At 40.4% G+C, this 24,676-nt stretch overlaps 4 protein-coding genes across 24 annotated transcripts in view; 3 read left to right on the top strand and 1 right to left on the bottom strand.

The window, feature by feature from the left end:
• Positions 1–12,418, top strand: part of Eph (Eph receptor tyrosine kinase) — an 80,784-nt gene extending 68,366 nt beyond the window's left edge. For 2 of the 20 annotated variants that reach the window (XM_034324223.2, XM_034324224.2), the window contains exons 11-17: positions 526–543; positions 1,145–1,210; positions 2,277–2,453; positions 2,601–3,070; positions 3,198–3,556; positions 7,727–7,801; positions 9,207–12,418. In XM_034324223.2, coding sequence (XP_034180114.1) covers positions 526–543; positions 1,145–1,210; positions 2,277–2,453; positions 2,601–3,070; positions 3,198–3,556; positions 7,727–7,801; positions 9,207–9,471 — 1,430 coding nt within the window. In that variant the 3' untranslated portion in view covers positions 9,472–12,418. The other 18 variants (XM_034324226.2, XM_034324228.2, XM_034324231.2 and 15 more) reach the window with 14 other exon arrangements.
• A 1,391-nt stretch (positions 12,419–13,809) lies between these two features.
• LOC117604325 (large ribosomal subunit protein eL34) lies at positions 13,810–14,848 on the top strand. Of its 2 annotated transcripts, none has more exons than XM_034324272.2 (4): positions 13,810–13,890; positions 14,053–14,124; positions 14,452–14,649; positions 14,733–14,848. In XM_034324272.2, exons 2-4 carry the CDS (start codon positions 14,060–14,062, stop codon positions 14,818–14,820), a joined length of 351 nt encoding a protein of 116 aa, XP_034180163.1. In that variant the 5' UTR covers positions 13,810–13,890; positions 14,053–14,059; the 3' UTR covers positions 14,821–14,848. The 2 variants fall into 2 exon arrangements, with proteins under 2 accessions (XP_034180163.1, XP_034180162.1); XM_034324271.2 differs by having other exon boundaries at positions 13,877–13,949.
• A 520-nt stretch (positions 14,849–15,368) lies between these two features.
• Positions 15,369–17,697, top strand: Rpt5 (26S proteasome regulatory subunit Rpt5). The gene is made up of 3 exons (XM_034324254.2): positions 15,369–16,050; positions 16,169–17,302; positions 17,382–17,697. Exons 1-3 carry the CDS (start codon positions 16,009–16,011, stop codon positions 17,490–17,492), a joined length of 1,287 nt encoding a protein of 428 aa, XP_034180145.1. The 5' UTR covers positions 15,369–16,008; the 3' UTR covers positions 17,493–17,697.
• An 88-nt stretch (positions 17,698–17,785) lies between these two features.
• Positions 17,786–18,866, bottom strand: tsu (40S ribosomal protein S12 homolog tsunagi). Its single transcript, XM_034324268.2, has 4 exons — positions 18,684–18,866; positions 18,404–18,550; positions 18,071–18,332; positions 17,786–17,993 (listed from the first exon to the last, which is right to left on the bottom strand). The coding sequence occupies exons 1-4, from the start codon at positions 18,742–18,744 to the stop codon at positions 17,963–17,965; spliced, it is 501 nt and encodes a 166-aa protein (XP_034180159.1). The 5' UTR covers positions 18,745–18,866; the 3' UTR covers positions 17,786–17,962.
• Positions 18,867–24,676: the final 5,810 nt, after the last annotated feature.

The raw sequence follows: 24,676 nt of genomic DNA, 5'->3' as shown, positions 1-24,676 counted from the left end.
TATTTAATTTCTTTATAAATTTATTATCGCTACTACCCCCTGTCACTCTCATAGTTGTCTCACTACGCCCTCGTGTCTTGTGACTAATATTTTGAAATCACCAACCCCGTTAGACCCAGCAAGTATCGACCCCCGCCTTTCTCACGTATACAGTACCCCGTGATAATGTCTTGTCGCTAAACACCCAGTACTTTAGAAGTCTTTTCTCGTTGTCGAAAGAAAGATTATTGAAAATGTGGTTTGTTCAAAGACATTGTAGGACGAAAGAACAAAGAAACGTGGTAAATGAAAGTTATCATTGTCTCGATCGACTCGACCAGGAAACGATTAAGAAAATGAGAGACGATCGTTTTCGATGAAAAATTCAATACCGATCCGGCCCGTAGCCCAACTGCCATTGTTCTAACCGAATTCTTTCGATTCTTTCTTTTCATGTGCGATTCCCCTAATCTATCGAACCTGCCTCCATGAAAAATCCATGAAAAAACCCAATGAAACAATGTACACAATCGCCTGCTACTACAGGACTAGTTGTGACCTACAGTAAGTCTTCTCCAACACCTCAAGTTTTTTTTTTTTTTCTTTCTAGGAACTCGGTTTTGCGTAGTTACTTTTTGCACCCCCTGTACATGCATCTCTTTGACGCATAGCGTGACAAAAAATTTTCACGCACAAACACGCAACGTCTTTCCACGTCAATCGCGTGTATCTCTCTGTCGAAACAAATATACATATACATACACGCGTTTCAATTAAACATTCACGCGTGCACGATACTACTCGAAAGACATGCGTGTACGTGCTTTATGCTTGCGTCGTTACTGTGTTACCACGTTATATGCATGCCTATTGTTAGATTGTTGTTGTCGTTGGCAGTTTACTTGTTCGATCTTCCCTGTGTCGTTTTACGTTTATTTCATTTTATTTTATTTCATCTATTTTTTTTATCCATACACGAAATGATACCGTTCGCCGAACATCGAGGAAACGAGTCGAACGCGTTTCCTGCGTCGCTCTATATTCATTTTTTTAAATTATTTTCTCTTAACGCTTCGACTCATTAAACTCATCATCGAACACTCACCGTTTCCTTTTTTTGTTTGCTATTTGTCAATTAGCGTGTTGGTTGTTGTGTTGTTCACAGTGCACTGCAAAATGGACAGTTCACCGATTGTGACAACCCACACCAACAACAAGAGCAAGTCCTCGCGTAAGTCCTTAATCAGTCCCAATCAATGAAGCTCGTTCGAAATTATTCGTTCCGGTGGAAGCTGTGCAACGCGTGTATACTACGTTGTCGATCGACCGAACTCTGTACTCGTTCATACTCTCACACGACACATTATCCTGTTTTTTTTTTTCTATTTTCTTTTTCACCACGATCCGTTCTTTCCTCTTTATTTTCTCTCTCTCTTTCTTTCTCACTTTCATTCTATCGTAACAACTAGGTAGACGAAAAGCACGAGAGAAGCATGAAAATTCCTTTCTTCACTTTCAGAGCGTGTGTATCGTTTGCATCGTTTGTTCTCCTGTCTCTTGCATCGTTCTTCTTTTCAGCCAGTCGTCGAAATCTCTTCGATCGTGGAGCCGCGTGAAATAAATTGGATGTTTCGGTGGAAAATCGAATTAACTTGGCTTAGAGAGTACGATACTAGCAGGACGCGACGCGGAGTCGCAGATGCATTTGCGGATGTGAATTAACGGGCGACGAAGTAATTCGATTTGACCGAAGCATCCTCTGCACTGCGCGTACATTATGACTAACGAACGCCATTCAATCTGATGCATCGTAATTGAGATCATTTTACGTATTAGGCATGCGAGAATTTCTACGCTAGCATGATGATTAGTTATACGCGATCTTTTGTTTGTTTATCTCGTTTGTTTTAATTTTTGTTTTTTTTTTTTCTTTTTCTTTAATTATTAAACGAAGTTACAAATCATTCCATTTTGTTATTTTCTTTTTGTCGTTAGTTTTGAACGTTTTGTTTTTAATATAACAAATAGCCAGAGTAACCCAACGATAGATTTCAACGTTCTTGTTTGAAAGTATTCAAAATTATGAAATAATTGTGTTTTATTGTATTCTATCTTGAACGTGTTCCAAGTCTCTCGTTTAAAGAGGAAGGGTGTGTGAGTGTTTTCACGGGATGAAACGGTTGACAGGCACGGAGCGAAGGAATCACCGTTATTCTAACGCTCCGAGATATTCCGTCAAAATTTAACACACCGGCCCTCGTGTTAATATAATGAACTCTGTTTTGGTGACGTTGCAGTGACCACGCCGCTGTTCACGCCTGCAGTGGGTGTCGCGGCGGCGAGTGCCGGAGGTGCTGGCGGTGGAGGCGCAAGGAGCTACGTCGATCCTCACACCTACGAGGATCCGAATCAAGCTGTGCGTGAGTTTGCTCGAGAGATCGACGCGGGATACATCACGATAGAAGCCATCATAGGTAAACATCCTTTTGGTACACATACTCGCACTCTCTCTATCTGTTCTATCTGTTAGGTCTTAGGCCGTCTCTCGAGTTTACACTTCTCCTCGCTTTTCTCTCTCGTTTCATCGTTTTTCCCTTTCCTTGAATATGGTTGATCAACAGGTGGCGGAGAGTTTGGCGACGTTTGTCGTGGAAAATTGAAATTACCGCCCGACGGTCGAACGGAGATCGACGTGGCGATCAAGACGCTGAAACCAGGTTCCGCGGATAAGGCACGCAACGATTTTCTAACCGAGGCCTCGATTATGGGCCAGTTCGAGCACCCGAACGTGATATTCCTGCAAGGTGTCGTGACCAAGAGCAATCCGGTGATGATAATCACGGAATTCATGGAGAACGGTAGCCTGGACACGTTCCTGCGTGCGAACGACGGCAAGTTCCAGGTGCTTCAGCTTGTAGGCATGCTTCGCGGTATCGCGAGCGGTATGCAATATCTAGCTGAAATGAACTACGTGCACCGGGATCTAGCGGCGAGGAACGTGTTGGTGAACGCCACCCTGGTCTGCAAGATCGCCGACTTTGGCCTCAGCAGAGAGATCGAAAGCGCTACCGAGGGAGCGTACACGACCAGGGTAAGTAACCGATTTATCATCGAATTTTTCATTTTCGTCGTTTGATTATTATTTTAACGTACGTTGACGAGACGAGACTCGGTCTCGTCGATCGAACCTAGACTTTCAAATACTTGAATCTTGAAAGAGTGTTTACTCCGGCAAAAAGGGTGGAAAGATCCCGGTACGATGGACAGCTCCGGAAGCGATAGCGTTCCGAAAGTTCACCAGCGCCTCGGACGTTTGGAGCATGGGCATCGTCTGCTGGGAGGTGATGTCTTACGGCGAAAGGCCGTACTGGAACTGGTCTAATCAGGATGTGATAAAGTCGATCGAGAAGGGATACAGGCTTCCGGCGCCGATGGACTGTCCGGAGGCGATCTATCAACTGATGCTCGATTGCTGGCAAAAGGAACGAACTCATCGTCCAACCTTCGCTAATCTAACTCAGACGTTGGACAAGCTTATACGAAGCCCGGACACGCTGAGGAAAATCGCGCAGAACAGGTAAACCTTCGTACGCGAAAAGTCTATCCGAGTTCGGGACTCCGCGCGTATCGTTCGCGTGCTACAACCGTTCTTCGAATCGTTCGTGTCCGATACGTTATCGAGATAAGAATTTTCCTCGCGGAACAATTACCGTTAAGGTTTCTGTTCCGATTTAACGTAGTACGAATAGAGGAAACCTACGATGTCGTTGCTTTCATCGTACGAACGATTCGGTGAACGTAGAACACGATAAACGATAAACGATAAACGATAAAGGAAATCATTTGCAGTATTATCACCGAATCGTTCGTTCGTTCGTTCGTTCGTTCATCATCTCTCTTAACACGAATCATGTCGCATGCCACGCGAATCACACTTCGTGTCCATAAATTAATTTCTCTCGACAGCCAAAGGTTTATTTTCCGTTCTCTCGCTGAATACTAAAAGAAGCTCACACGCTCTGCGCTCTCTACGTACGCTGTTAGCCTGGGCTTTGATGTTGCTGCTCATTCATAAAATACGATGTTTACGCACACACGATGAATTTTGGCAGTCCAGGAATAATCAGGAACGTGTGTGTGTGTGTGTGTGTGTATGTGTGTGCGCCTACTCGACGGAGAGATTCGTATGCACGTCTGTAGCCGAGAGGCGTCGTTGATACCCCGACCTGATTGGCATTACTGGAAACGGGCATATAATATGTAGTACTTGGACTGATGATCTTTCTCGCACCTTTCATTTCGTGACACGTAACATTTTTCTGTTTTCAAGCTGTACCATTGGTTTAATCACTACTATATTTTTTTTTTTTTTTTGTTTTACTTCATTTCTTTATTTAATTTTTTTTTTTCATCTTTGATTATTTACGTTTCCCGTAGCGCAAAGTTGTCAAAATTAATTTGTACAGCGCCTCCGCTTCCTCGCTTCTCGTTCTCTTCGAAATTCAACGACTTAAAATGAAAAAAAAAGAAAAACAGACGGATGAACGCGACATCTCGTTAATCGCGAAACGCGAGGAACAAAGTGAAAAGAGAAAAGGTCCGCGATACGAACTCATTTCTGTTGGATTTTTCTTGTTTACAGCACACATTTTCGACGAATCTCGAGGTGCAATCGCGTTAAAGGGGATTCTCTGTGATACGAGGCGCGAGAAAACGTCGCGAGAAAATTTCTCAACGATAACTGAATAGCTTTGCACGCGTGATCCGTCCGCTGTTAATTAATTCATGAATACTGCTTAGTTTCCCTTTGGAACGTGCAAAACGATCTAACGACGCTAGCCACCGTTTCTCTTTCCGTCTGCTTGTTGGGAGGAAAATTAATTTATGGACGAAAGTCTGTGCGCGATCATTGCCGCGTTTCAATTTTTTCGTTCGCGTGTTTCAAGAGAACGGCGAAAAGTGCGCATCGTACTGCGGTGGCTTTTCACTGAGCTTTTATCGCTTTAGCGCTTATCGTTTCTGTAATCCTCCAACAGCCTTTAAACCCTCCTCTTCTTTTTCTTCTCCTTCCCACTTATTTCTATCCAGGAAACGCAAGAAAAAAGGCGTACAAAGGCGAGATCGAACGATAATCGAGAATCGAACGAACGTCCCCTCGTTCCACTTTATCGTTTGCCGATCGTTAATGAAGAATAAGAGAATCCAGGAAAGACGCGCGCAAGAAAAAGAACCATCACAATTTTCTGTCGATCGAAGAAGGGAGAGAGAGAGAAAAAAAAAAAGAAAATGAAGAAGCGGAAGAAAAAGCGAATCGTAACGGGAATTCGAAATTGAGGCGAATCGAACGGATCGCGTCACGGGACAGATCGATTATCGATCGATTTCACACGGATAGACCGTGTACTGTTTCACCGTTTCAGACGCAGCCTTGATCAAAGCGTTTTCGGTGAAACGGAACAGGTCACCGGAGCCGACAGGTCGCCTTTCCTTTTTTTTTCTCTCTCTTTCCCGCTCTCGGGATCGATCCATCGAGCATCGACGACGAGGACGACGAACACCTGCTTCCTTTCGACCCGTTCGATGCCGATTTATCGATCTACATCGCCGTATCTCTTCCTTGTTCCGCCAACGATTTTCAGTTTCTCCTATCGACAACGTCCTTTTTTTCTGGGCTAATTCTTTGTGGTTTTGGTTTTGTGGTGTCTTTGGTACCCGACTACGAACTGCAACCCAACGCAACTGCGACAACTACCATCTACCACCAACTACAACTCTACAACCGTACAACTACAACAACAACAACAACAAGAACAGCGTGAGGCCACCTGCACACAATCCGTACTATGTCACAAGCCACGCGGCTGCCTCACAGGCCGTGGCAGCGGCCGCAACCATTCCAGCCGCGGCAACGGGCCCGTTCGTAGACGTAGTTGGCCATCAAGCCCAGTCGACGATTGCCGTTCCAGTAATGCCACCAGGAGCCGGCCGTAGCTTACACTATCACACACACGCAGCGACACACGCATTGCCACAACAACCACCGCTCACCTACCCCAATTGGGTCCCGTTCACGCACTTCGGTTAACCAAAAGACACACGCGTTTTTCTCACCTTCGTACCATTAGACTTATTATCGAGACGAGCGTTCTTCGTGCTTGCAATTGTTGCTCTAACGGGGAAAACGTCGCAGGGGCGAAAAGCGATCAACCTTTAAAGCGTAGACTGAATCGGTTCGTTACGATAATCAAAAGTCCCTTTGCTTCCAACGTTTTCCTCCTAGCATCCTCGTTCCAAGACCACGCGAGCGTCGTTTCGTCCGAGACGAAACCAAAGACTGCAGAAATACGTATTTGTTATTTTCTCAAAAGCAAAAGTGAAACTTTTGAATTGGATCAACGGGTTTCGAACGAATCCTCGCGTGGATTTGGTTCGACGTAGATTAATCGAGAAAGTAGATGGAAATTTCGCGGGAACGCTCTTCTCTTTTAGTTGGAAAAATCGGGTAGATCGTTTTTGCGCGTTTCTCTAGAGAATCGCGAGTCGAGTCAAGTTGTTTTAGGCAATCGAATTCCGTTGAAAATGTCTTAGATGTGCGTAAAAACGGTAGCGAATTAGTCGTCGAATAAGTAGGAAAGATGTTTTCTCGATTTCCATTTATATCGAAAGCAGAGAAGCTTTTTATCGTGATGTTCGATCGAACGCCAGGCGCGGTAGATTTCATCGATTTTTAACTGCCACGTGGAAATCGTTTAGAAAAATATTTATCGTTCTAGTTAGAAGGATTTACATAAATGGAAAATTTTAAGAGAGCATATATATATACGTACATATAATATATATATATATATACATACATAAATAATATATGTACCCTGCTGTTTTTTCGTAGAGATAACGAGAATTTATAGAGGATAAATCGAACCAACGAATAGCAATTATAGGATAAAAATGATGGACTTGAGCTCGGAGCTTAGGGCAGTAAAGGGTTTTTAATAATCGCAACACGCGTTGTCATAGTCTTTCAAATGTTTTTTCTAATTCTTCATATACGTAATACAGACGCATTTCGCAAGTGTATACGTAAATGTATAGATATTTATACAAGTACAGTTTGTATAGTTATATATATATTTACGACGATAATATTTCACGATGTGATCGACTTTACCGCGACGAAACTGTGCAAAGACTTATTAGCATGTAACACGATACGAGCGATCGTTCGACCAGAATATTAGAATAGTATTTTTCTACTTGAACGCAAGGAAAAATCGGATAACCGTACAGGAAAAACCGTGCAAAAGGCCGTGTTTCCACGGCGAGCAATCGACCGCGACGACACATCGCGCGAGTATACGTTTTTCACGTAGAATCTTTCAGAAACTCGAGCATACGCGAGATAACGTCGCGACACACCATTGTAGGAAAAATGATCGATCGAAGTTACGATGGCTTCGGGTTTTTCCTTTTTCTTTTTCAATCGATCCAAGAGGAAGGTAGGAAGAATAAAATAGAGAGAGAAACAGAGACGAAAAATCAAAACGGACAATCAGCTTATTGTTAGATACGTTACCCTCGCGAAAATCGAATCGATGCGCGCTGATTACGCGAGTACGCGAGATCAATTAAAGGAAGCGACACACGAACAGACACACACAAACACACTACAAACGTACACACAGAAACACGCAAGCACACGTTCGAGTGTGTGATCTCCATCGCACTAACAAATGCTAACAATTGTCAGAATCAGAGAAAGGGGTGCTCCGCCCCCACCCCCACCCGCCTCGTCGACATCCTCCAACGTGCATTTAAGGAAAAGGTAACGAATCAAGAACAACTATCAGTCGACCAAAAGTAAACCAAATATACGATACGAGCGAGGAGTAATAAGGCATCAGAATCCAGGTCCTGCGAGTTTTTCTCCTACGAATCAAATGAACGAAAAAAAGAAATCAGTCGGAACGATTCGATTTGCCTTCTTGCTCCGGTCGTTTCGTTGGAATCACCACGAGTATTGCTGCCACGTAGACAGCATTTGCTCTGCTTGTATTTATCCTCTTAGTTCGTATCGCACTGCTTGCTTCATACGCACCAGTATCCATTCACAATTTCAACGTAACACATCCAGCCGAAACTCTGCCCGAATCGTCGACACGATCATACCGTCATTAGTAATTTTTTCGTTTTATTCTCATTAGCAACTCTTCACCGTCATCACCATCGATCACCAATACTAGCAACGATCCAAAAAACGGTTCGAATTTTTACGATCTCGCCTGCGGCATCTCGGTACGCGATGCTGTTCAATCATATTTCCTTTTGTTCGCTCGTCACAATTGGACCATAAGGGGCTTCAGGCGAAATTGTGGAAATTAATCGAGCCTGAAAGTGTACATAAAGATACATTACCGTATCCCTCTTTAAGCTAAGATCCGTTTTATATATCGTATACACCCGTAAATACCCGTATAAATATGTGTATATTCAGTAAGCGAATAAGAATCGTGTAAATTCTCCTAGAAATTATATAGTAGTGAACTGTCGGTGCTCGACACTGTGGCTCACCCAAACCAACTACCCGTTTTACTTTCAACTTTATATCTGCTCGTAGAACGTCCTCCGAGTGTAAAGAACGCGATTGTAGATTTTATCGTCCGACTTTTCGACGAATTCCCGGGACTTTCTACGAGCGGAATATTATACGAGAATATCCATGTGTGTTTTATCATTTTACCAGCCAACGATTTCTGTAAATACATTACAACGTTTGTACACGTATCTTGATAGATAGCTGTTGTTCGTGTACCATTGATCCAGGACCAGTGTACGAGTCCAGTCGCATCGATGATCAGAGGGAAGAGCGACCGTCGAAGCGACTGATTTCCCCCCCTTTCGCTAGACGTACTTCTCTAATAGAATCCAAAATGAACTTGAAACCACCCTCTCTCTCTCTGCAACCTTTGAACCACGAAAGACACGAAACCGCTTCGTGCTTTGAACATTGAGAGCACACGTTCAATCTTGGACGTATCGAAGCGTTTGCGTTCCTTTCGTTCTCCTTAGATGTCCGATCGACGCGACGATCTGTAGTCCCCTTTTCAACGATCGGCTCCCCACGATTTCGCGGTAGCGTACTTCTCTTCGTCCCTTTCTAATCTACCCCCTCGTAAAAGGAGTTAATTAACTTGAATTCGAAATCTAATGTAACGTAAAATTTTCAACAGGGGCACCAATCCACTGGCGCCGGACGCGGTGGACTTGACTCAGCTGACCTCGGTCAGCGAATGGCTCAACTCCATCAAGATGTCGCGGTACGCGGAAAACTTTGAAAGGTCCGGTGTGACCACCTTGGAGGCAGCCGCGCGGGTGACCGTTCAAGAGCTGACGGCACTCGGGGTGACGCTTGTTGGACACCAGAAGAAGATCATGAACAGCGTGACCGCGCTACGAGCGCAAATGTCCGCCACGTCGCAGGGATTTCTCGTTTAATTCGCGCGCTCTCTGCGAATCATTAACGACATACTTGTTTCACGCGAAAAAGCTAGCTTTGATCTATCGCGATCGACGCCGGGATTCGATACGTCCGATCGCGTTCGTTCGAGGGACGCTAGGATCCTAGCGGCATCCTAGTCAGGACGACCAGCCGTTTTTCGCACGAAATGTACGCGTCTTCAGCTCGAGTACCGCGTCGCCCATCGGCGATCTCAGCCTCGAGGAATCGGGAAAGCTATACACGCGTATCGTAAAACATTCCAGCGCGACAATCGTGCTCTCCTCGAATTCTGCCTTTCCCATCCCCCATCGATTCCGACACGACGAACCTGCCGCGCCTGACGACGATCCACCCGAACGCGGCCTAGCGAAAAATAACGCGGTATCTTCTTCGCGAAATGTCCGGAACGTCGCAGCGTCGAGAGAAATGGAACTGCCATTGTATAATCACTGCCGTTAAATTAACACGTACGAAAGTATGGATAATTCAAAGTCCAACGCGAATCCTGCTCACCGTCGAGGCTGTTCATGCACTGAATCGTTGCTCACACGTACATATACACACCATCTTGTGTTTTCACTCGAAACTGACACCGAGGATCGGTCTAATATCGCAGCGTTCCTAACTTGTTCTCCGCGATATGCTCACTAATTCAAACACGCGTACACAGTTTCATACGTGTTCACGGTACAGATCATTGCGCGAACAAATAGACGGCCTAAAGTATTCTCAAAGCCTAACGCGTCTCGCTTCTCTACTCTGTTCAAAGAACGTTGCAAACCCCTGTGAGAAATACTTTGTAAGCGACCCGAACGAAAGAAGGAGCAACAGAGAAGCGGATGAAAACGAAAAGTCTCCGATAACGAGCCTAATGCCGTATTTTACGTCCCGTACAGCGAATATTTTGTAGCTCTTGTTGATAACGCTTAGTCGATGTACAACTACGATTGATATACGCGATTGTGATACAGATACACAGCCACAGAGGAACCCACACCGTTACAATTTGATCCGGCTTTTGCGAGGAAACGATAGCGCGAAATCGATCGAAATCACCAACTTAGAGTATACATATACCACGATTAAACTGATAAGAGAAAGAGAGAAAATAAAGTATAGGTACCTGTTGATTAAACGAAGGTAAAAAGGACGAATAAAGAAGCAGGAATATGTGCCAATAATGCGAAGGGAAGGGTGAAAACGTGTGCGTGAACGAGGGGAAATGTTTGCGTGAGAGGGAAATTAGGATGGTGCGAACGTCGATCGCGATGATTGTATCGTGGATAATTTGTGAGGCGAGGAAAATAGGGTTTCGAAGGAAATCGTCGAACGCGTGCGTTTGCCCCTCGACGTAACGTAAAACATATCAAGGCGTATTTAGGACAAATGGGAAACGAACGAAGCGAGGAAGGATGTTTGAACGCGCGACCAGCGTATCGATAGAATTTCTCGACGAGCTAAACGAAACTCTGACGGCTGTTTCGAAACGATCGAGTATCTTTTCGAACAGTTTGCGACGTCCGCAAAGACAGCGTGTACCACGCGTGTAGCAACGACGACGTTTAGGTTCGTTTGAGGGAAGGAAGAAGACTCGTTTCGTTCTGATGGATGGTCTGTATCTCGTTACACATCCACGTTCGCTGATCGCAAAGACTGCTTTCCCAGGCAGACTGAAATCGGGGAGGGAAAGGGCCCGTTGACCGCGACAGGGCCGAACCTTTGAAATCGATGATCGACGGACAACTCGAACGCTTCCAAGCACCTCGGGCGAGCCACGGGAAATTTTTATTCTTAATTTAACGAATTACGCTATGAATACAGTTGGTATGGTCGACGTTCCGATGGACGAGAGGAGAAGGTGCGAACGAAGGGAACGTTGATCACCCTCGATCGATCGATCGGTGCGACGAGCCTGCCAATTAGGAGATCCTCCCTCGGAGGTCGTTCCTTTTGCGTTCGAAAAATGTGAAGGAAGGTCCTGGAGGTGGGGGCTTTCGTTCGAAGCGCAGCGTTTCGTGACCGGAGGGGATGGAAGGTTGCGTCGCGAACGTAAAGTGCTCTGTTAGGGGAGAAAGAGACCGGAAGCTACTGAAAATGGCGACGATTTAAGAAGCAATAAGTGAATACATGCAAATGCAGATTTTTATATAGAGAATGTTAACAAATTTCAGAAAATATTAATTATCGATAGCGTAAAACTATCTTCCTAAATGTTCGTATTAAAGGTTAATGAGAAATAAGGTAAAGCGTAAGGAGCGACGAACTCGCGTGGAGTCCCAACCGAACGCCAAGATATCGAGAGAGATCGAGTGCGAGTTAGCGAGAAAGAGAAAGAATGAGAGAGTATGTTTGCGTGTATGAGACGAGAAGAGAGAGAGAGAGCAGTATTGTCGCACTATAATTCTAATTTCCCGCGATCGACCGGACAAACTTCGGCCGGGACTCCGCAAGAGAACAAAAGATTAAGAAAAAAAGAAGAAGAAGAAGAAGAGTTTTTCAGGAACTTTCAGCTGTAACTGTTTGTGTCTAGCGACGAACCTGCGAGTGCGACCTGAAGTTTTGAGAATGTCGATAGTTTCAGCAAAATAATATTTAGATTTCATAGATCTCTATCGATATTACACGATCGTAGACACGAAACGAGCAGATGATAATTAGTTAGAGCGTAAAGGATATCTTATTAGAAACATTTTTCGATTCCATTTTAGTCTTTCGAGTTCTGCCAGCTAAAGGCGACCCTCTTTATCCCGAATAATCGCCTCTGTTTCCTTTTTCCTCTTTTCCCAATCGATGCCTATCATCCTCTAACTTCTATTCAGCTTACACTTTCAAAGCTTTCGATCGTACTTCATGTCCACGTATTTTCGTTCTCTCTCTTTCTCTTTTTCACACATACGAAACACTGTCTCTTCCCTTCTGTTTCCATGCTTTTTATTTTATTAAGAGACGGGGATCCGAGAAACGAGAATACCGAGAAAAAAGAAACAACGATAGGAAAATATCTTAAACGAATGAAAATTCTTCTCGATTCGCGCGAACAGGTTTCGGTTGACTGCTTCTCCTCCTGTCGTCTTCCTTTTTCCTTAACTATGTATTTTTATATCGTCAATTACATTTCTCTTCTCTTTCTATCTCTCTCTCTCTCTCTCTCTCTCTCTCTCTCTCTCTCTCTCTCTCTCTCTCTCTCTCTCTCTCTCTCTCTCTCTCTTTCTCTTTTTCCTCCTCTTTAATTTTTATTTTTAATAATCATTATTCTTTCTATCGAGGTACCTCCTCGAATCACTCCTTCACTTTTATACCTGTATTCGATTAACACTTCTGTATTACTATTTATTAAAAGCAAACAAAGTCTTATTTATTGTTTAGAGATCTGACTAAATTAAAAAGAACGTTCTAATTGTGGTAGATTATCTATTCACCTTGTTAGAATTGTGCAAAAGGGGACGAGAGAAAGGAAGGAAAAAAGATATGTGCATTGTTTTCTTTAACCTTAGAGTTTCCAGAAATACTGCCGCCGTGTAAAAATAAAAGAGACTAAGGAAAGAAAAGAAATGCCGTAACGCAACATCATAGATACGATCGTCGAGTCTCTAAGCAGCTATGTTATCGATTAGTTAAGCGTTTTTTATAAACGACCTACGTGCACACGTTCAATTTCTCTGCCGTTTTTTTAATTTTTTTTTAATTTTGTTTTTACACAAATCATTCTTCTTTTCTGTCAGTCTGTTTACAGCGAACTTTGTCAAAGTACCTGCTTCGAAAACGAAAAGCAAAGAAACAAAATGAATTTAAAAAAAGAAAGAAAAGCATATATGAAATTCGCGAGATGACAAAGCACACAGGTACCGTCCCGTATATATTATAAATAGCTCATCTACTATCACGTACACGCATCATAATTTATGTATACTCGTCGAACTGAGTTTTTATAGAATTGGTTCAACGAATCGCCACCGTGTGTCCTCGATTCATTGTATAAAACAAAGCGACAAAGCGCAACAGATGCAATAAGAGAGTTGATGTCAACAGATTTTGGAATGTGTCTAAAAACATTTTTCCTATGGTGTTGTCAAGACGATGTTGAATGTAAATAAGATATAATAAATAATATACCTTATACGATGTAAAAATACCTCTATCATTTTACCTCGTATTTATTTAGAAACTTTATTATCAATTTTCACTGTTGCGCCTCGAGTAAGATAATTTAAAATTGCGCCAAGTTGCCCGCCCTTACGGTGGTGCGTGAAAACAGTTGGATAAAAAGATCTCTGTAATACCATCCGACCATAATGGCCTCCGGAAACATAGTTCAACTGTTCATTACTAGATGACGAATTAATTTTAGATCACGCGTGCGCACAATAAGACCTGTTCGAGGTAGTCGCTTCCTTTTCCGTTTGCTTCTGTAAAAGGTTTGTTCGAATTTTCTATAGTTTATAAGTATCGGAATTATTCGCGGTAATCATTAAAGGTGAAGGAGTTAAAACATTCGTTTCAGATACTTGGTGTTTTGGCGATATAATACAGTGTAATATGTACAAACCTTTTATCTAACGAAGGAACGTTTATTTCAGAATCAACATGGTACAGCGACTAACCTATCGACGACGGTTGTCATACAACACAAAAAGCAACAGGAGACGTGTGTGAGTGTTACTTTCGTGGAAAAGCAATAAAAACCTTTTGATCGTGCGTTTCTATTTCTCTATTCATATTTGTACGATATGAAAAATTTTCTTCGAATGTTCGGTGCATAAGTTTCTCATCGCTTGAGGTTATGTTTTGGTTTACATTTCAGCAGTGTAAATATCATTTGAGTTCATTATTTGAAGTAACTGCGTTACACTTTAACGTAGTTTAATCTGATATCCATTTATATTTGACCGTTTTATTAAAATTATACATGTTACTATTATTCCTGTAGTTAAAGTGAAGTACCCAACAATGGTACTGACCATCTTTTGTTTTTGCAGGGTGCGTACTCCTGGTGGAAAATTAGTATATCAGTATCTTAAGAAGCCAAAAAAGATACCCAGATGTGGGCAGTGCAAAGATAAACTTAGAGGTATCCAGCCTGCCAGGCCTATGGAAAGATCACGTATGTGCAGACGTAAGAAAACTGTTAAACGCGTTTACGGTGGTGTTCTCTGTCACAAATGCGTTAAAGAAAGGTATAGCTTGCCCCTTTGATTTCTATAGAATTGTTTCGTTTTTGTTTATAATAATATCTCGTTGATTTAATACAATTTTACAGGATCGTTCGCGCTTTCTTGATCGAAGAACAAAAGATCGTCGTTAAGGTAATGAAAGCACAAGCGAAATCGAAAAAAGCAGAGAAATAATCGTTTGCTTTTTGATAATTAAATAAAATATATTTAAAATCAAGAAGGGGTTCAATTATTTTTTATAACCATGAGATCATGTATATGAACTTTTTTGTACTGTTACTCTTTATTCATCATTCATTTATATCAGTGTTGTACAATTTAATATGATTGTTCAGAAACTTGTGTATAAATAATTATATTTGTAAACAATACTGGTTTATGCATTTTCAGTTTGCAACGTAAAACTAAAAAATGTGTTTAAATTATTATTGTAAGATGCATTAATTTTCAGTAATCAGTATGTCTTTGTTCAACATTTGAAACAGGAGTAAGTACTTCAAAAATAAAAATAAATAATTGAAATTTTTTAATTTAAAGGTCGTTAGGAAGGTCTCGCTGAGATTAGCTCAAAACCGTTGCGTTTATATGTTTAACTGGTCGGAGTCAAAAGTTAGAGATTTCAATTTTTCTATAAAAAGTATGGTCGCACATTTTAGCTTTGGGGTCCTTGACACCCCGGATGCTATAATGTCGGTATACAGTCACCGGTACTTCGGGGTCCCTGGCATCCCCCTGTGGCTCGGGGGGCTTAGAATACGGCCACGGTATCCCCTGCCTGTCGTAAGAGCCGACTAAAAGGGGTCACACAAACACATACACACCGATTTAGACAATTAAAAGTATGGAAATGTAAAATTGATGATAGATGGTGAGTGTAAGACAGAGCACAAAGAAAGAGATAAGGTAATTTAAAAAATGCGCGGGGTTTGGTGATGGCGGGGCTACCAGCACATCCCCGAAGGCGCGTGGCCGGTAAAGTTCGTTGGGTAGAACGAGGACAGATTAATCCCCAAAAGCACCAGCCCTTAAGGGGCGAAACGAGATGGAATGGAATGGGGTCCCTGACACCCCTGGATGAAATCAGGCATTCAGCCATTTTATAATTATCATTTTCCTTGGAGGGACGCCGAGCGTGCTCGAGGGTGAACATGGCCTCGCCTGGGGGTGTCTGGGACCCCAAAAACCATGACTCCAGAAGGAAGACAGTTTGGTGTTTATCTGTAGTCACTAGTTTAGGCATTTATTCATTCAGTCAATGTAGGATCAGTGAAATTTTCAACTAGATAGAATTTACAATAAATAGAAGCTTACAAAAGATTATAAAGTTCTTAGATTTTAAACATAATTAATACATTGAAATAAATGGCTACCTTAGAGGATAAATCTATCTGGGAAGATGTGGAGGTATAAAATACAAGTTAATTTCTTATAGGTTAAAATAGAATGACAAGCATATAAATGGATGCATAAAATAATGACAATACTACTAATAACAATATAATGGGAATATCTCTCTTTATAGGAGGCTCTGGGTGAGGATGTTTTAAGAATGTCTACTGATGAAATTGTGTCTCGTACACGTTTATTAGACAATGAAATTAAAATAATGAAAAGTGAAGTAATGAGAATCTCTCATGAACTTCAAGCACAAAATGATAAAATCAAGGAAAATACAGAAAAGATTAAAGTAAATAAAACTTTACCTTATTTAGTATCCAATGTTATAGAGCTGTTAGATGTTGATCCCCAAGATATGGGAGAAGAAGATGGTGCAGTTGTTGATTTAGATGCGCAAAGAAAAGGAAAGTGTGCAGTTATTAAAACCTCTACTCGACAGACATACTTCCTACCTGTAATTGGATTAGTTGATGCAGAAGCATTAAAGCCAGGTGATTTGGTAGGTGTCAATAAGGACAGTTATCTTGTTCTTGAAACATTACCTGCTGAATATGATGCAAGAGTGAAGGCTATGGAGGTAGATGAAAGACCTACAGAACAGTATTCAGATATTGGTGGACTGGACAAACAAATCCAGGAATTAATAGAGGCTGTTGTTTTACCTATGACACACAAAGAGAAGTTTGAGAATCTTGGTATTCAACCCCCTAAAGGTGTCCTCTTGTATGGACCACCAGGAACTGGCAAAACATTATTGGCTAGAGCTTGTGCTGCTCAAACGAAATCCACATTTTTAAAACTAGCAGGTCCACAACTTGTTCAGATGTTTATTGGAGATGGTGCAAAATTAGTCAGAGATGCGTTTTCACTTGCTAAAGAGAAAGCACCTGCAATTATTTTCATCGATGAATTAGATGCAATTGGTACAAAAAGATTTGATTCTGAGAAAGCTGGTGACAGAGAAGTACAACGTACTATGTTAGAATTGTTGAATCAATTAGATGGATTTAGTTCTACTGCTGATATCAAAGTAATAGCAGCTACAAACAGAGTAGATATATTAGATCCGGCCTTGCTAAGGTCAGGTCGTTTGGATAGAAAAATTGAATTTCCTCATCCGAATGAGGAAGCCAGAGCGCGTATTATGCAAATTCATTCGCGAAAAATGAATATGTCACCGGATGTTAATTTTGAAGAACTGTCAAGATCTACTGACGATTTCAATGGCGCTCAATGTAAAGCCGTTTGTGTGGAAGCGGTACATAATACTATTACATTTCAGAATTGCAATTTGATCGAGATATTCGTAATTAATTTCTCCTATTTTTTTTTTATAGGGTATGATAGCGTTAAGGCGTAACGCAACTGCAGTTACGCATGAAGACTTAATGGAAGCTATAAACGAAGTTCAAGCGAAGAAGAAAGCAAATCTTAATTACTATGCCTAAGATTCTTTATTCAATGATTTATTTATTAAGGTATATATTCTATACTAAATACAAGTAGAGACTGTAATGATAACAAACAAAATTGAGTTTTAATAAAAAGCTAATATTGTTTATAAAATACGTAACTCAAGCTTAAAAAGAAATTGTTCTGAATATTTATTAACATATCATGGATATGTAAAATTATGTTCATAATTTTATTATAAACTGTAGGGCTAGGACTATAGGACTCATACATAGATATAGAACGTCTGACCCTTTATTTTCATCAATATAAATTTATTATTTTCGCATATTATGATTACAAGTGGATAGATTTTCCAGTACATGGTTAATCAGCTTTCGGTATAAACTATATTATTTTTTATTATTTGTTTTTTACAACTTTTGTAAAATAAAAAACAATCTTTCTTAGTTGAAATAATTATACATAGGGAAAATGAAAGTTTTAACTATTAATTATAATTTTCTCATCGTCTTCTATGACTTCTCTTCTTTATCCTGCAATAAGAATTGAATTTGTTAAAATTTCATATAAACCAACAACTTATTCATATTTGCAACAAAAGAAATCCTACTTTTTTGGTCCTTTAACAAAGCACCAATCAACTGAAATAGGTTGTCCCAAGATTTCTGTTCCATTTAAAGCATCTTTTGCTGCTTGTGCTTCCTTAAATGTTTCATATTCAACCAGAGCATATCCTTTCAAGAACCCTGTCCTTCTGTCCAAATTTAAATGCAAATTTTTAATTTGTCCAAATTCTGAAAATTTATCTTGGATGTCATCTTCCTGTGCTTCTTCGTGTACTGAGTTTATGAAAAGAATCCATCCTTCAACAGCTAAAAAGTATCAAAGCAAGTTTTAGCCAATGCAGTGATAATAAATATATTAAAACTGTTTTTATTCGTACATCTTTGTGGACCCGGTTCGTCATCATCTTCCTCAACAACATTCATCGACTCGTAATGACCAACGTCATCACGAGTAGAAACTAATTCTGCCCCATGTCCTCTACCTTTTCTTCTCTTTGCCTTTTCCTTCAAGCGCGCGATACCCTCTGAAATAATAAATAGAAAGAATCCTCACAAACATATAAAGAATTGTACTTACAGAAATGGAGTAAAGGAAATTAGAACAAGTGATATGTCTTCAAACGTGTAAAATTTCAATAAAACGAAACACAAACTTACGATCGCCTTCGTCGTCAACTTCAAATTCTTCTGCATTATCAATATCTAATACATCTGCCATAGTTTAATTTATATTTGCTTTCTTCTAACCTTAAACACTACCGCTTGAGCATGTAAATTATGCGGATGGTGGCGTATATAGCATCATAAGGTGGCGCTTAAGGTGATGCGAGCGTCGAAAACTTTACCGACAGTTCCTAGAGAAATCCCTAGACGCGAGTTTTCAAATTACGTCCTCATTTCTAAACAGAATGTAAAAAAATTTGTGGGACGTGTTCAGGAGGTTCTAAAGAATATTTGTCTGGTCCTTATATTATCCAAATCGTCAAAAACTTATAAAATATTGAAATTGATGTCTGTCAACGGTCAAGAAAATGGCGGATCGGAATCACCTGCATTGATTTATTCGTAATATAAACATTTCTGTGAATCGTATGTCCAAATAGGGACCAGACTGATATTCTTTGGATCGGATAGAATAAAACGAGCACCCAAGGGATGATGTACAAGTCTCCAGGTAGAAGTAATTTGAAAACTACGATTTCGTTGATTGTTCACTCGCGAAAGACGTTAACAAGGTAAAACAGACCAGAAATTTAGTTTCTCGTTCATTCTGTAGCGCGCAGTTCGTTCGTTTGATTAATAAACAATTGTAAAATTAAAAATAATAATTAAATAATTTTTAATAGAATAATTAAACAAAATTTTGCAATATACCCACGCGGAAATGTAAAGAAATAAACAATTTAAATAGATATAACAATAATTTGATTAATAAACAATTGTAAAATATAAAATAATAATTAAACAAATATTAACAAATATCAGATAGAAATAGTTAAATCTGCGGAACCGGTGAAGCGGAACGTCATGCTTGATTGCGCGCGCCGCGCGCCGGTACATGCGCGACCTGTAGAGAGGTCAAATCTAATCAGTCTTATCGCGACCGCCGAAGGATATGGGTCGAGCTGTCAAACATATACCGGTACGGGTTGACACTATGGATATTCGTGCATGAATTTATCAGTGTGTTACCACAAGTATTACTGTGTGTGCCTATGATGTTTCCTATAGTGTTTCCCATGTTTTGGAATATTTATACGGATATAGTAGTACGACTTATGGTGTGGTCACCCATGTGTTCTGACATTTTTATACAAGTGCATTAGTGTGCTGTGTGGTGTGGTACCCCATGTACCTGTATGTGCTTTATTGTGTTTTATGGTGTGGTTTCCTTTGTGCTTTGGCATATATTTACGGATTTATTAGTGGGTTTTATGGAGTGGTACCCTATGTGTTTTGGCATATTTATACGGATTTATTAGTAGGTTTTATGGATTGGTACCCCATGTGTTTTACTATAATTTTGCAAATATTTTATAGTGTTCTATGGTTTTGATCTTCGAGTGTTTTGGGATGTATTTGCATGTGTTTTACCGTGTTTTATGGTGTAGTTATTCCCATATAGTTTTGCATGCATATATTTGAATTATCCTATGTATTAGCATATTAACTACAACAAATTGAGAGAAAACATATATCCTTCAAGAATCGTGATTTTTATGCTTTCAGATGTGTGCTTTGGCCAGTGGAGATACCGTTTCCTTGACGAGCCAACAGACGAGCTAATAAGATGCGTGGCGAGTGCAGTGGTGCAAGTCAACGATCGGTGAGTCGCATGCTTTAAAGTTCCTCCGGTTCCCATCATGTCGTAGGACGAATGGTCCGTAGCGACACGGGAATTGGTTGTAATTTTTATTTTTTGAGCGAGCATAGTGACCCACGAATATCACTGTATCATTTTATACAATGATAATCGTGCAAATTGCTTTTTTATGTATTTTATACCTTAGCTCAGGATAGGGTTTTCTTGTACATATTTACATATATAGATTTCGAGTATAAAAATGTAGAGAAGTCGGATGACCCTCCGACTTCAAAATACACTTTCTTTTTTATATGTACAAGAATTTATTTCGCGATGAGCGGATTTCAATATCAAAGTAATAAGCATGAATACTATTAATTATTATAACTACTTACTTTGATAACGAAATTGCTCTTGAAATTGAAACGTTTTTCCGATTTTACTTGTGAAATTGGCATCAATTTAGTATATGGGCTGGCCCCCAGGGGGGTTGGTATTTGCTCTTCAAGCATTGTATAAAGTTCCCCTTTGGAACTTGAAATTCATTCGGTCACGTTCACGGTTCTCGACCCTAAACACTCATCATACTCACTTCAGCCTCACGAACTCTATCACATAATCATTTATCCACCTGCATACCGTTGTGTAGTGAAATATTACCCCGTTAGGATGTTCAAGTTTAAGTAGTGTTGCGAAAAATTTTCAACGCGAGAGTAAATATTACCCCGTTACGATTTTCAAGTTTAAGTAGTGTTGCGAAAATTTTCAACGATAAGAGTAAATATTACCCCGTTAGGATTTTCAAGTTTAAGTAGTGTTGCGAAAAATTTTCAACGCGAGAGTAAATATTACCTCGTTAAAATTTTCAAGTTTAAGTAGTGTTGCGAAAAATTTCCGGCGCGAAAGTAAATATGACTATACACTGACTAGTATTCGGTGGGAATCCTTTTGGTTTTTATTTGATAAAATTAGTTACAAGGATTCCGCGGCATAAGACCGTGAACACCACCTCATGGGAGATAAAACCATGCATTACTAGGCCTTTGCAGGCACAGCCATAGAGTACGGAACATTTAAGTATGTTGCATCCCATACGCTAAGCTGTCTTAAAGTCCTTTTGCCTATACTATGGGCGTCCACCACTCGAACACGTTGGATGCAACGTGTTCGATGGGTGGGTAGCGCTCTTAGCGAAGGGGTGCACCCTGCCTGGGCCTAGAGCCTTAAACAGGCGGGGTGGGTGGTATGTAGCGTCGGGCGATAGTCCAGGGGGCCTAAGAACCTCCGTTGCCAGCTGATATTAGCAGTGGACGAATGTTGAGTCATATTTGCTCTATTTTGCTTTTCAATATTTGCTCTTCAAGCATAATTTAAAGCTCCCCTTTAGTGATGTTGCTAGATCAGGATTTTCTATTTTAATTAGTGTTGCGAAAAATTTCCAGCGCGAGAGTAACTATGACAGTGCACTTACTAGTATTCGGTGGGAATCCTTTTGGTTTTTAAACTCAATGTCTTATTTAATTAATTAAATTAGTTACAAGGATTCCGCGGCATAAGACCGTGAACACCATCTCATGGGAGATAAAACCATGCATTACTAGGCCTTTCAAGGCGCAGTTTAGAATGTGGCGCACATCCATATGTTCCATTTAATAAACTGCAGTCCTTTTGCCTATACTATGGGCGTCCGTCAATCTGACACGTTGGATGCAACGTGTTGGACGGGCGGGTAGCGCTCTTAGCGAAGGGGTGCATCCTTTCCTAGGCGGGGTGGGTGGTATGTAGCGTCGGGCGTAAGTCCAGGGGGCCCGAAAACCTCCGTTGCCAGCCGATATTAGAAGTGCACCGTTTTTGCGTCATAGTTGCTCTATTTTGCTTTTCAGTACTTGCTCTTCAAGCATTGTAGAAAGCTCTTCGTTCGTACTTCAAATTCATTCTGTCACGTTCACGGTTCTCGACCCTAAACACCCATCATTCACACTCATCATTCATCAGTATAGTGAAATATTAGCCCGTTAGAGGTTTATGTACTAGTCATGTTTTTAGATCAGGATTTTCTATTTTGATTAGTGTTGCGAAAAATTTCCAACGCGAGAGTAAATATGACAATGCACTGACTAGTATTTGGTGGGAATCCTTTTGGTTTTTAAACTCAATCCAATATTTTATTTATTTAATCAAATTAGTTACAAGGATTCCGCGGCATAAGACCGCGAAACACCATCTCATGGGAGATAAACCCATGCATTACTAGGCCTTTGCAGGCGCAGCTTTAGAATACGGAACATATGAAAATATGTTACCATATTCTAAACTGTAGTCCTTTTGTCTATACTATGGGCGTCCGTCAATCTGACACCGTTGGATGCAACGTGTTGGACGGGCGGGTAGCGCTCTTAGCGAAGGGGTGCATCCTGTCCTGGCGTTACGACGTCCAGGCGGGGTGGGTGGTATGTAGCGTCGGGCGTAAGTCCAGGGGGCCTAAGAACCTCCGTTGCCAACTGATATTAGCAGTGCACCATGTTTTATGTCATAGTTGCTCAATTTTGCTTTTCTGTATTTGCTCTTCAAGCTTTATATTTGCAAAGTCGAATCACTTTTATTAAAAATAAAACCCCCTGGGGGTGCCAGCCCATATACTAAATCAGAGCCGTGAAATTTCGCCGATATTCTTACTTTTAATAAAGTGAGAATATCACCTTTAGTTTTTGCTAATGATACGTTTTAGCTTAGGCATTTCAGCACACATGAAGAAAACTGGTAGGTGAAAATACCTTTGGCCTTGTTCATTTTTATGCCCAAAGCTCATTCGGGTACTTAGATGTACTCGCGTGGGTGGAGGGCGGTGGACAAGGTTTAGTTTTAAGTGTAATACATTTTGGCGACTGACAAAAGTAGTGAACCAATAGTGAACCACGATAGAAGTTCCACATGTGTGTGTGTGGTTAGGATGTGGGATTTGTATCGTTTATTAACAATCTTAACTTACTATAACATTACAAAATACTTATCAAGAATAAATTGAAAAATTTTTACATTAGATAATTCAATAGAATACGAAAATGAAATGTATTACTTTAGCATAATGTTCACTATTATTTGTCAGTCGATTTCAGGAAAAAGGTATGATTTTATTAGAGTGTGAAAGTTGAATTGAACTCGGGTGTCGGAGGCGTCCCGGGACGTTCTCCCTAGGTGTAGGCATTTTTGCACCCGGGTGGTTGTATGAGAACCGTGGAGTGAATTTTTGTGAGAATGATTTTTGCCCTTTTTTAAATATAGCGATAGGCAGGCAGGTAGTTTACTTCTGGTGTGATTGAGTTTAGTTTATAAGTAGGCAGGGCCAGAGCAAGCTTTCATGTTTCTCTTCGTATTCTCCTCTAATACGTGAGAAGCTTGTATCTGGGGTTGGAAATTAAAAAATCAAGAGGAAAAATGAAAATGCAAATTAATTAGTTGATTAATTAATTAATTTAGCATTCTCTCTTGATTTTTTCAAGGCCAAGCCTTATTAGTTTGTAAGTCGTAGTCGTGGTACTAGACCCGATTACAAAAATGAAATATTAAAGTGAAAGTGCAGTGAAGTGAAGTGAAGTGAAATTAAAAAGTGTTTTGTGCTTGGACATTTGCAAAAATTGTGCAGGTATGCGAGTAGCGATTCAAGGGATCGTTGCTCGTTTACGTGTTACGTTTTTACAAATGTCTGAGCAAACGTAAAATTTTCGCGAGTGATTTTTGTGAGGCTATTGCCGAAGAGAGAAAAGGCTATATGCTGAAGAGCCCCGGCAAAATTTGCCCAGAAGAGGGGAACTACTAATGGCTCTCCATCTTCGGATGGACAGTCATTCTGTCACTATGCTCGCTAATTTGTTTTTTCATTTTTTTTTTTGTATGTGCCTTTTGCACATATCATCGAGAACATATTGAACTCGAAATTTTACGAGTTCAATACCCAGCTCGTTGAATGGTCAACTCGCGATTTTATTTCCCTTATTTCTTTTTCGTTTATTGCTTTATTGAAATAAATTATTCTTTTCTTATTGATTTGCACATCAATTATATTTCATGTTCTTATTTTAATTATGTTCTGTTTATTTAAAACATCCTCTGAAATTGTAATGGTAATTATATTTTCTGTTGTCGGCATTTTTCATTTCAATTGTAATCGAAATTATGATGTTAATTATATTTTCTATTTCAGCATTTTATTGTTGAATTGTTATTTTCTCAATTGTTTCTGATATTAGGATGTTAATTCTATTTTCTATTTCAGCATTTTATTGTTGAATTGTTATTTTCTCAATTGTTTCTGATATTAGGATGTTAATTCTATTTTCTATTTCAG

Source organism: Osmia lignaria, chromosome 7, assembly GCF_051020975.1.
Source record: "Osmia lignaria lignaria isolate PbOS001 chromosome 7, iyOsmLign1, whole genome shotgun sequence".
Lineage (NCBI taxonomy): Eukaryota > Metazoa > Arthropoda > Insecta > Hymenoptera > Megachilidae > Osmia > Osmia lignaria.
This window is presented reverse-complemented; position numbering and strand designations above follow the sequence as displayed.

Coding starts and splice junctions, on each gene's coding strand:
- LOC117604325 (XM_034324272.2), top strand. CDS start 14,060: ATGGTACAGCGACTAACCTATCGACGACGGTTGTCATACAACACAAAA. Junction 14,125..14,451: donor AAAAGCAACAGGAGACGTGT/GTGAGTGTTACT, acceptor TTGTTTTTGCAG/GGTGCGTACTCCTGGTGGAA. Junction 14,650..14,732: donor CACAAATGCGTTAAAGAAAG/GTATAGCTTGCC, acceptor ACAATTTTACAG/GATCGTTCGCGCTTTCTTGA.
- tsu (XM_034324268.2), bottom strand. CDS start 18,744: ATGGCAGATGTATTAGATATTGATAATGCAGAAGAATTTGAAGTTGAC. Junction 18,551..18,683: donor AGTTGACGACGAAGGCGATC/GTAAGTTTGTGT, acceptor TTATTATTTCAG/AGGGTATCGCGCGCTTGAAG. Junction 18,333..18,403: donor CGAACCGGGTCCACAAAGAT/GTACGAATAAAA, acceptor GATACTTTTTAG/CTGTTGAAGGATGGATTCTT.
- Rpt5 (XM_034324254.2), top strand. CDS start 16,009: ATGGCTACCTTAGAGGATAAATCTATCTGGGAAGATGTGGAG. Junction 16,051..16,168: donor CTATCTGGGAAGATGTGGAG/GTATAAAATACA, acceptor CTCTCTTTATAG/GAGGCTCTGGGTGAGGATGT. Junction 17,303..17,381: donor AAGCCGTTTGTGTGGAAGCG/GTACATAATACT, acceptor TTTTTTTTATAG/GGTATGATAGCGTTAAGGCG.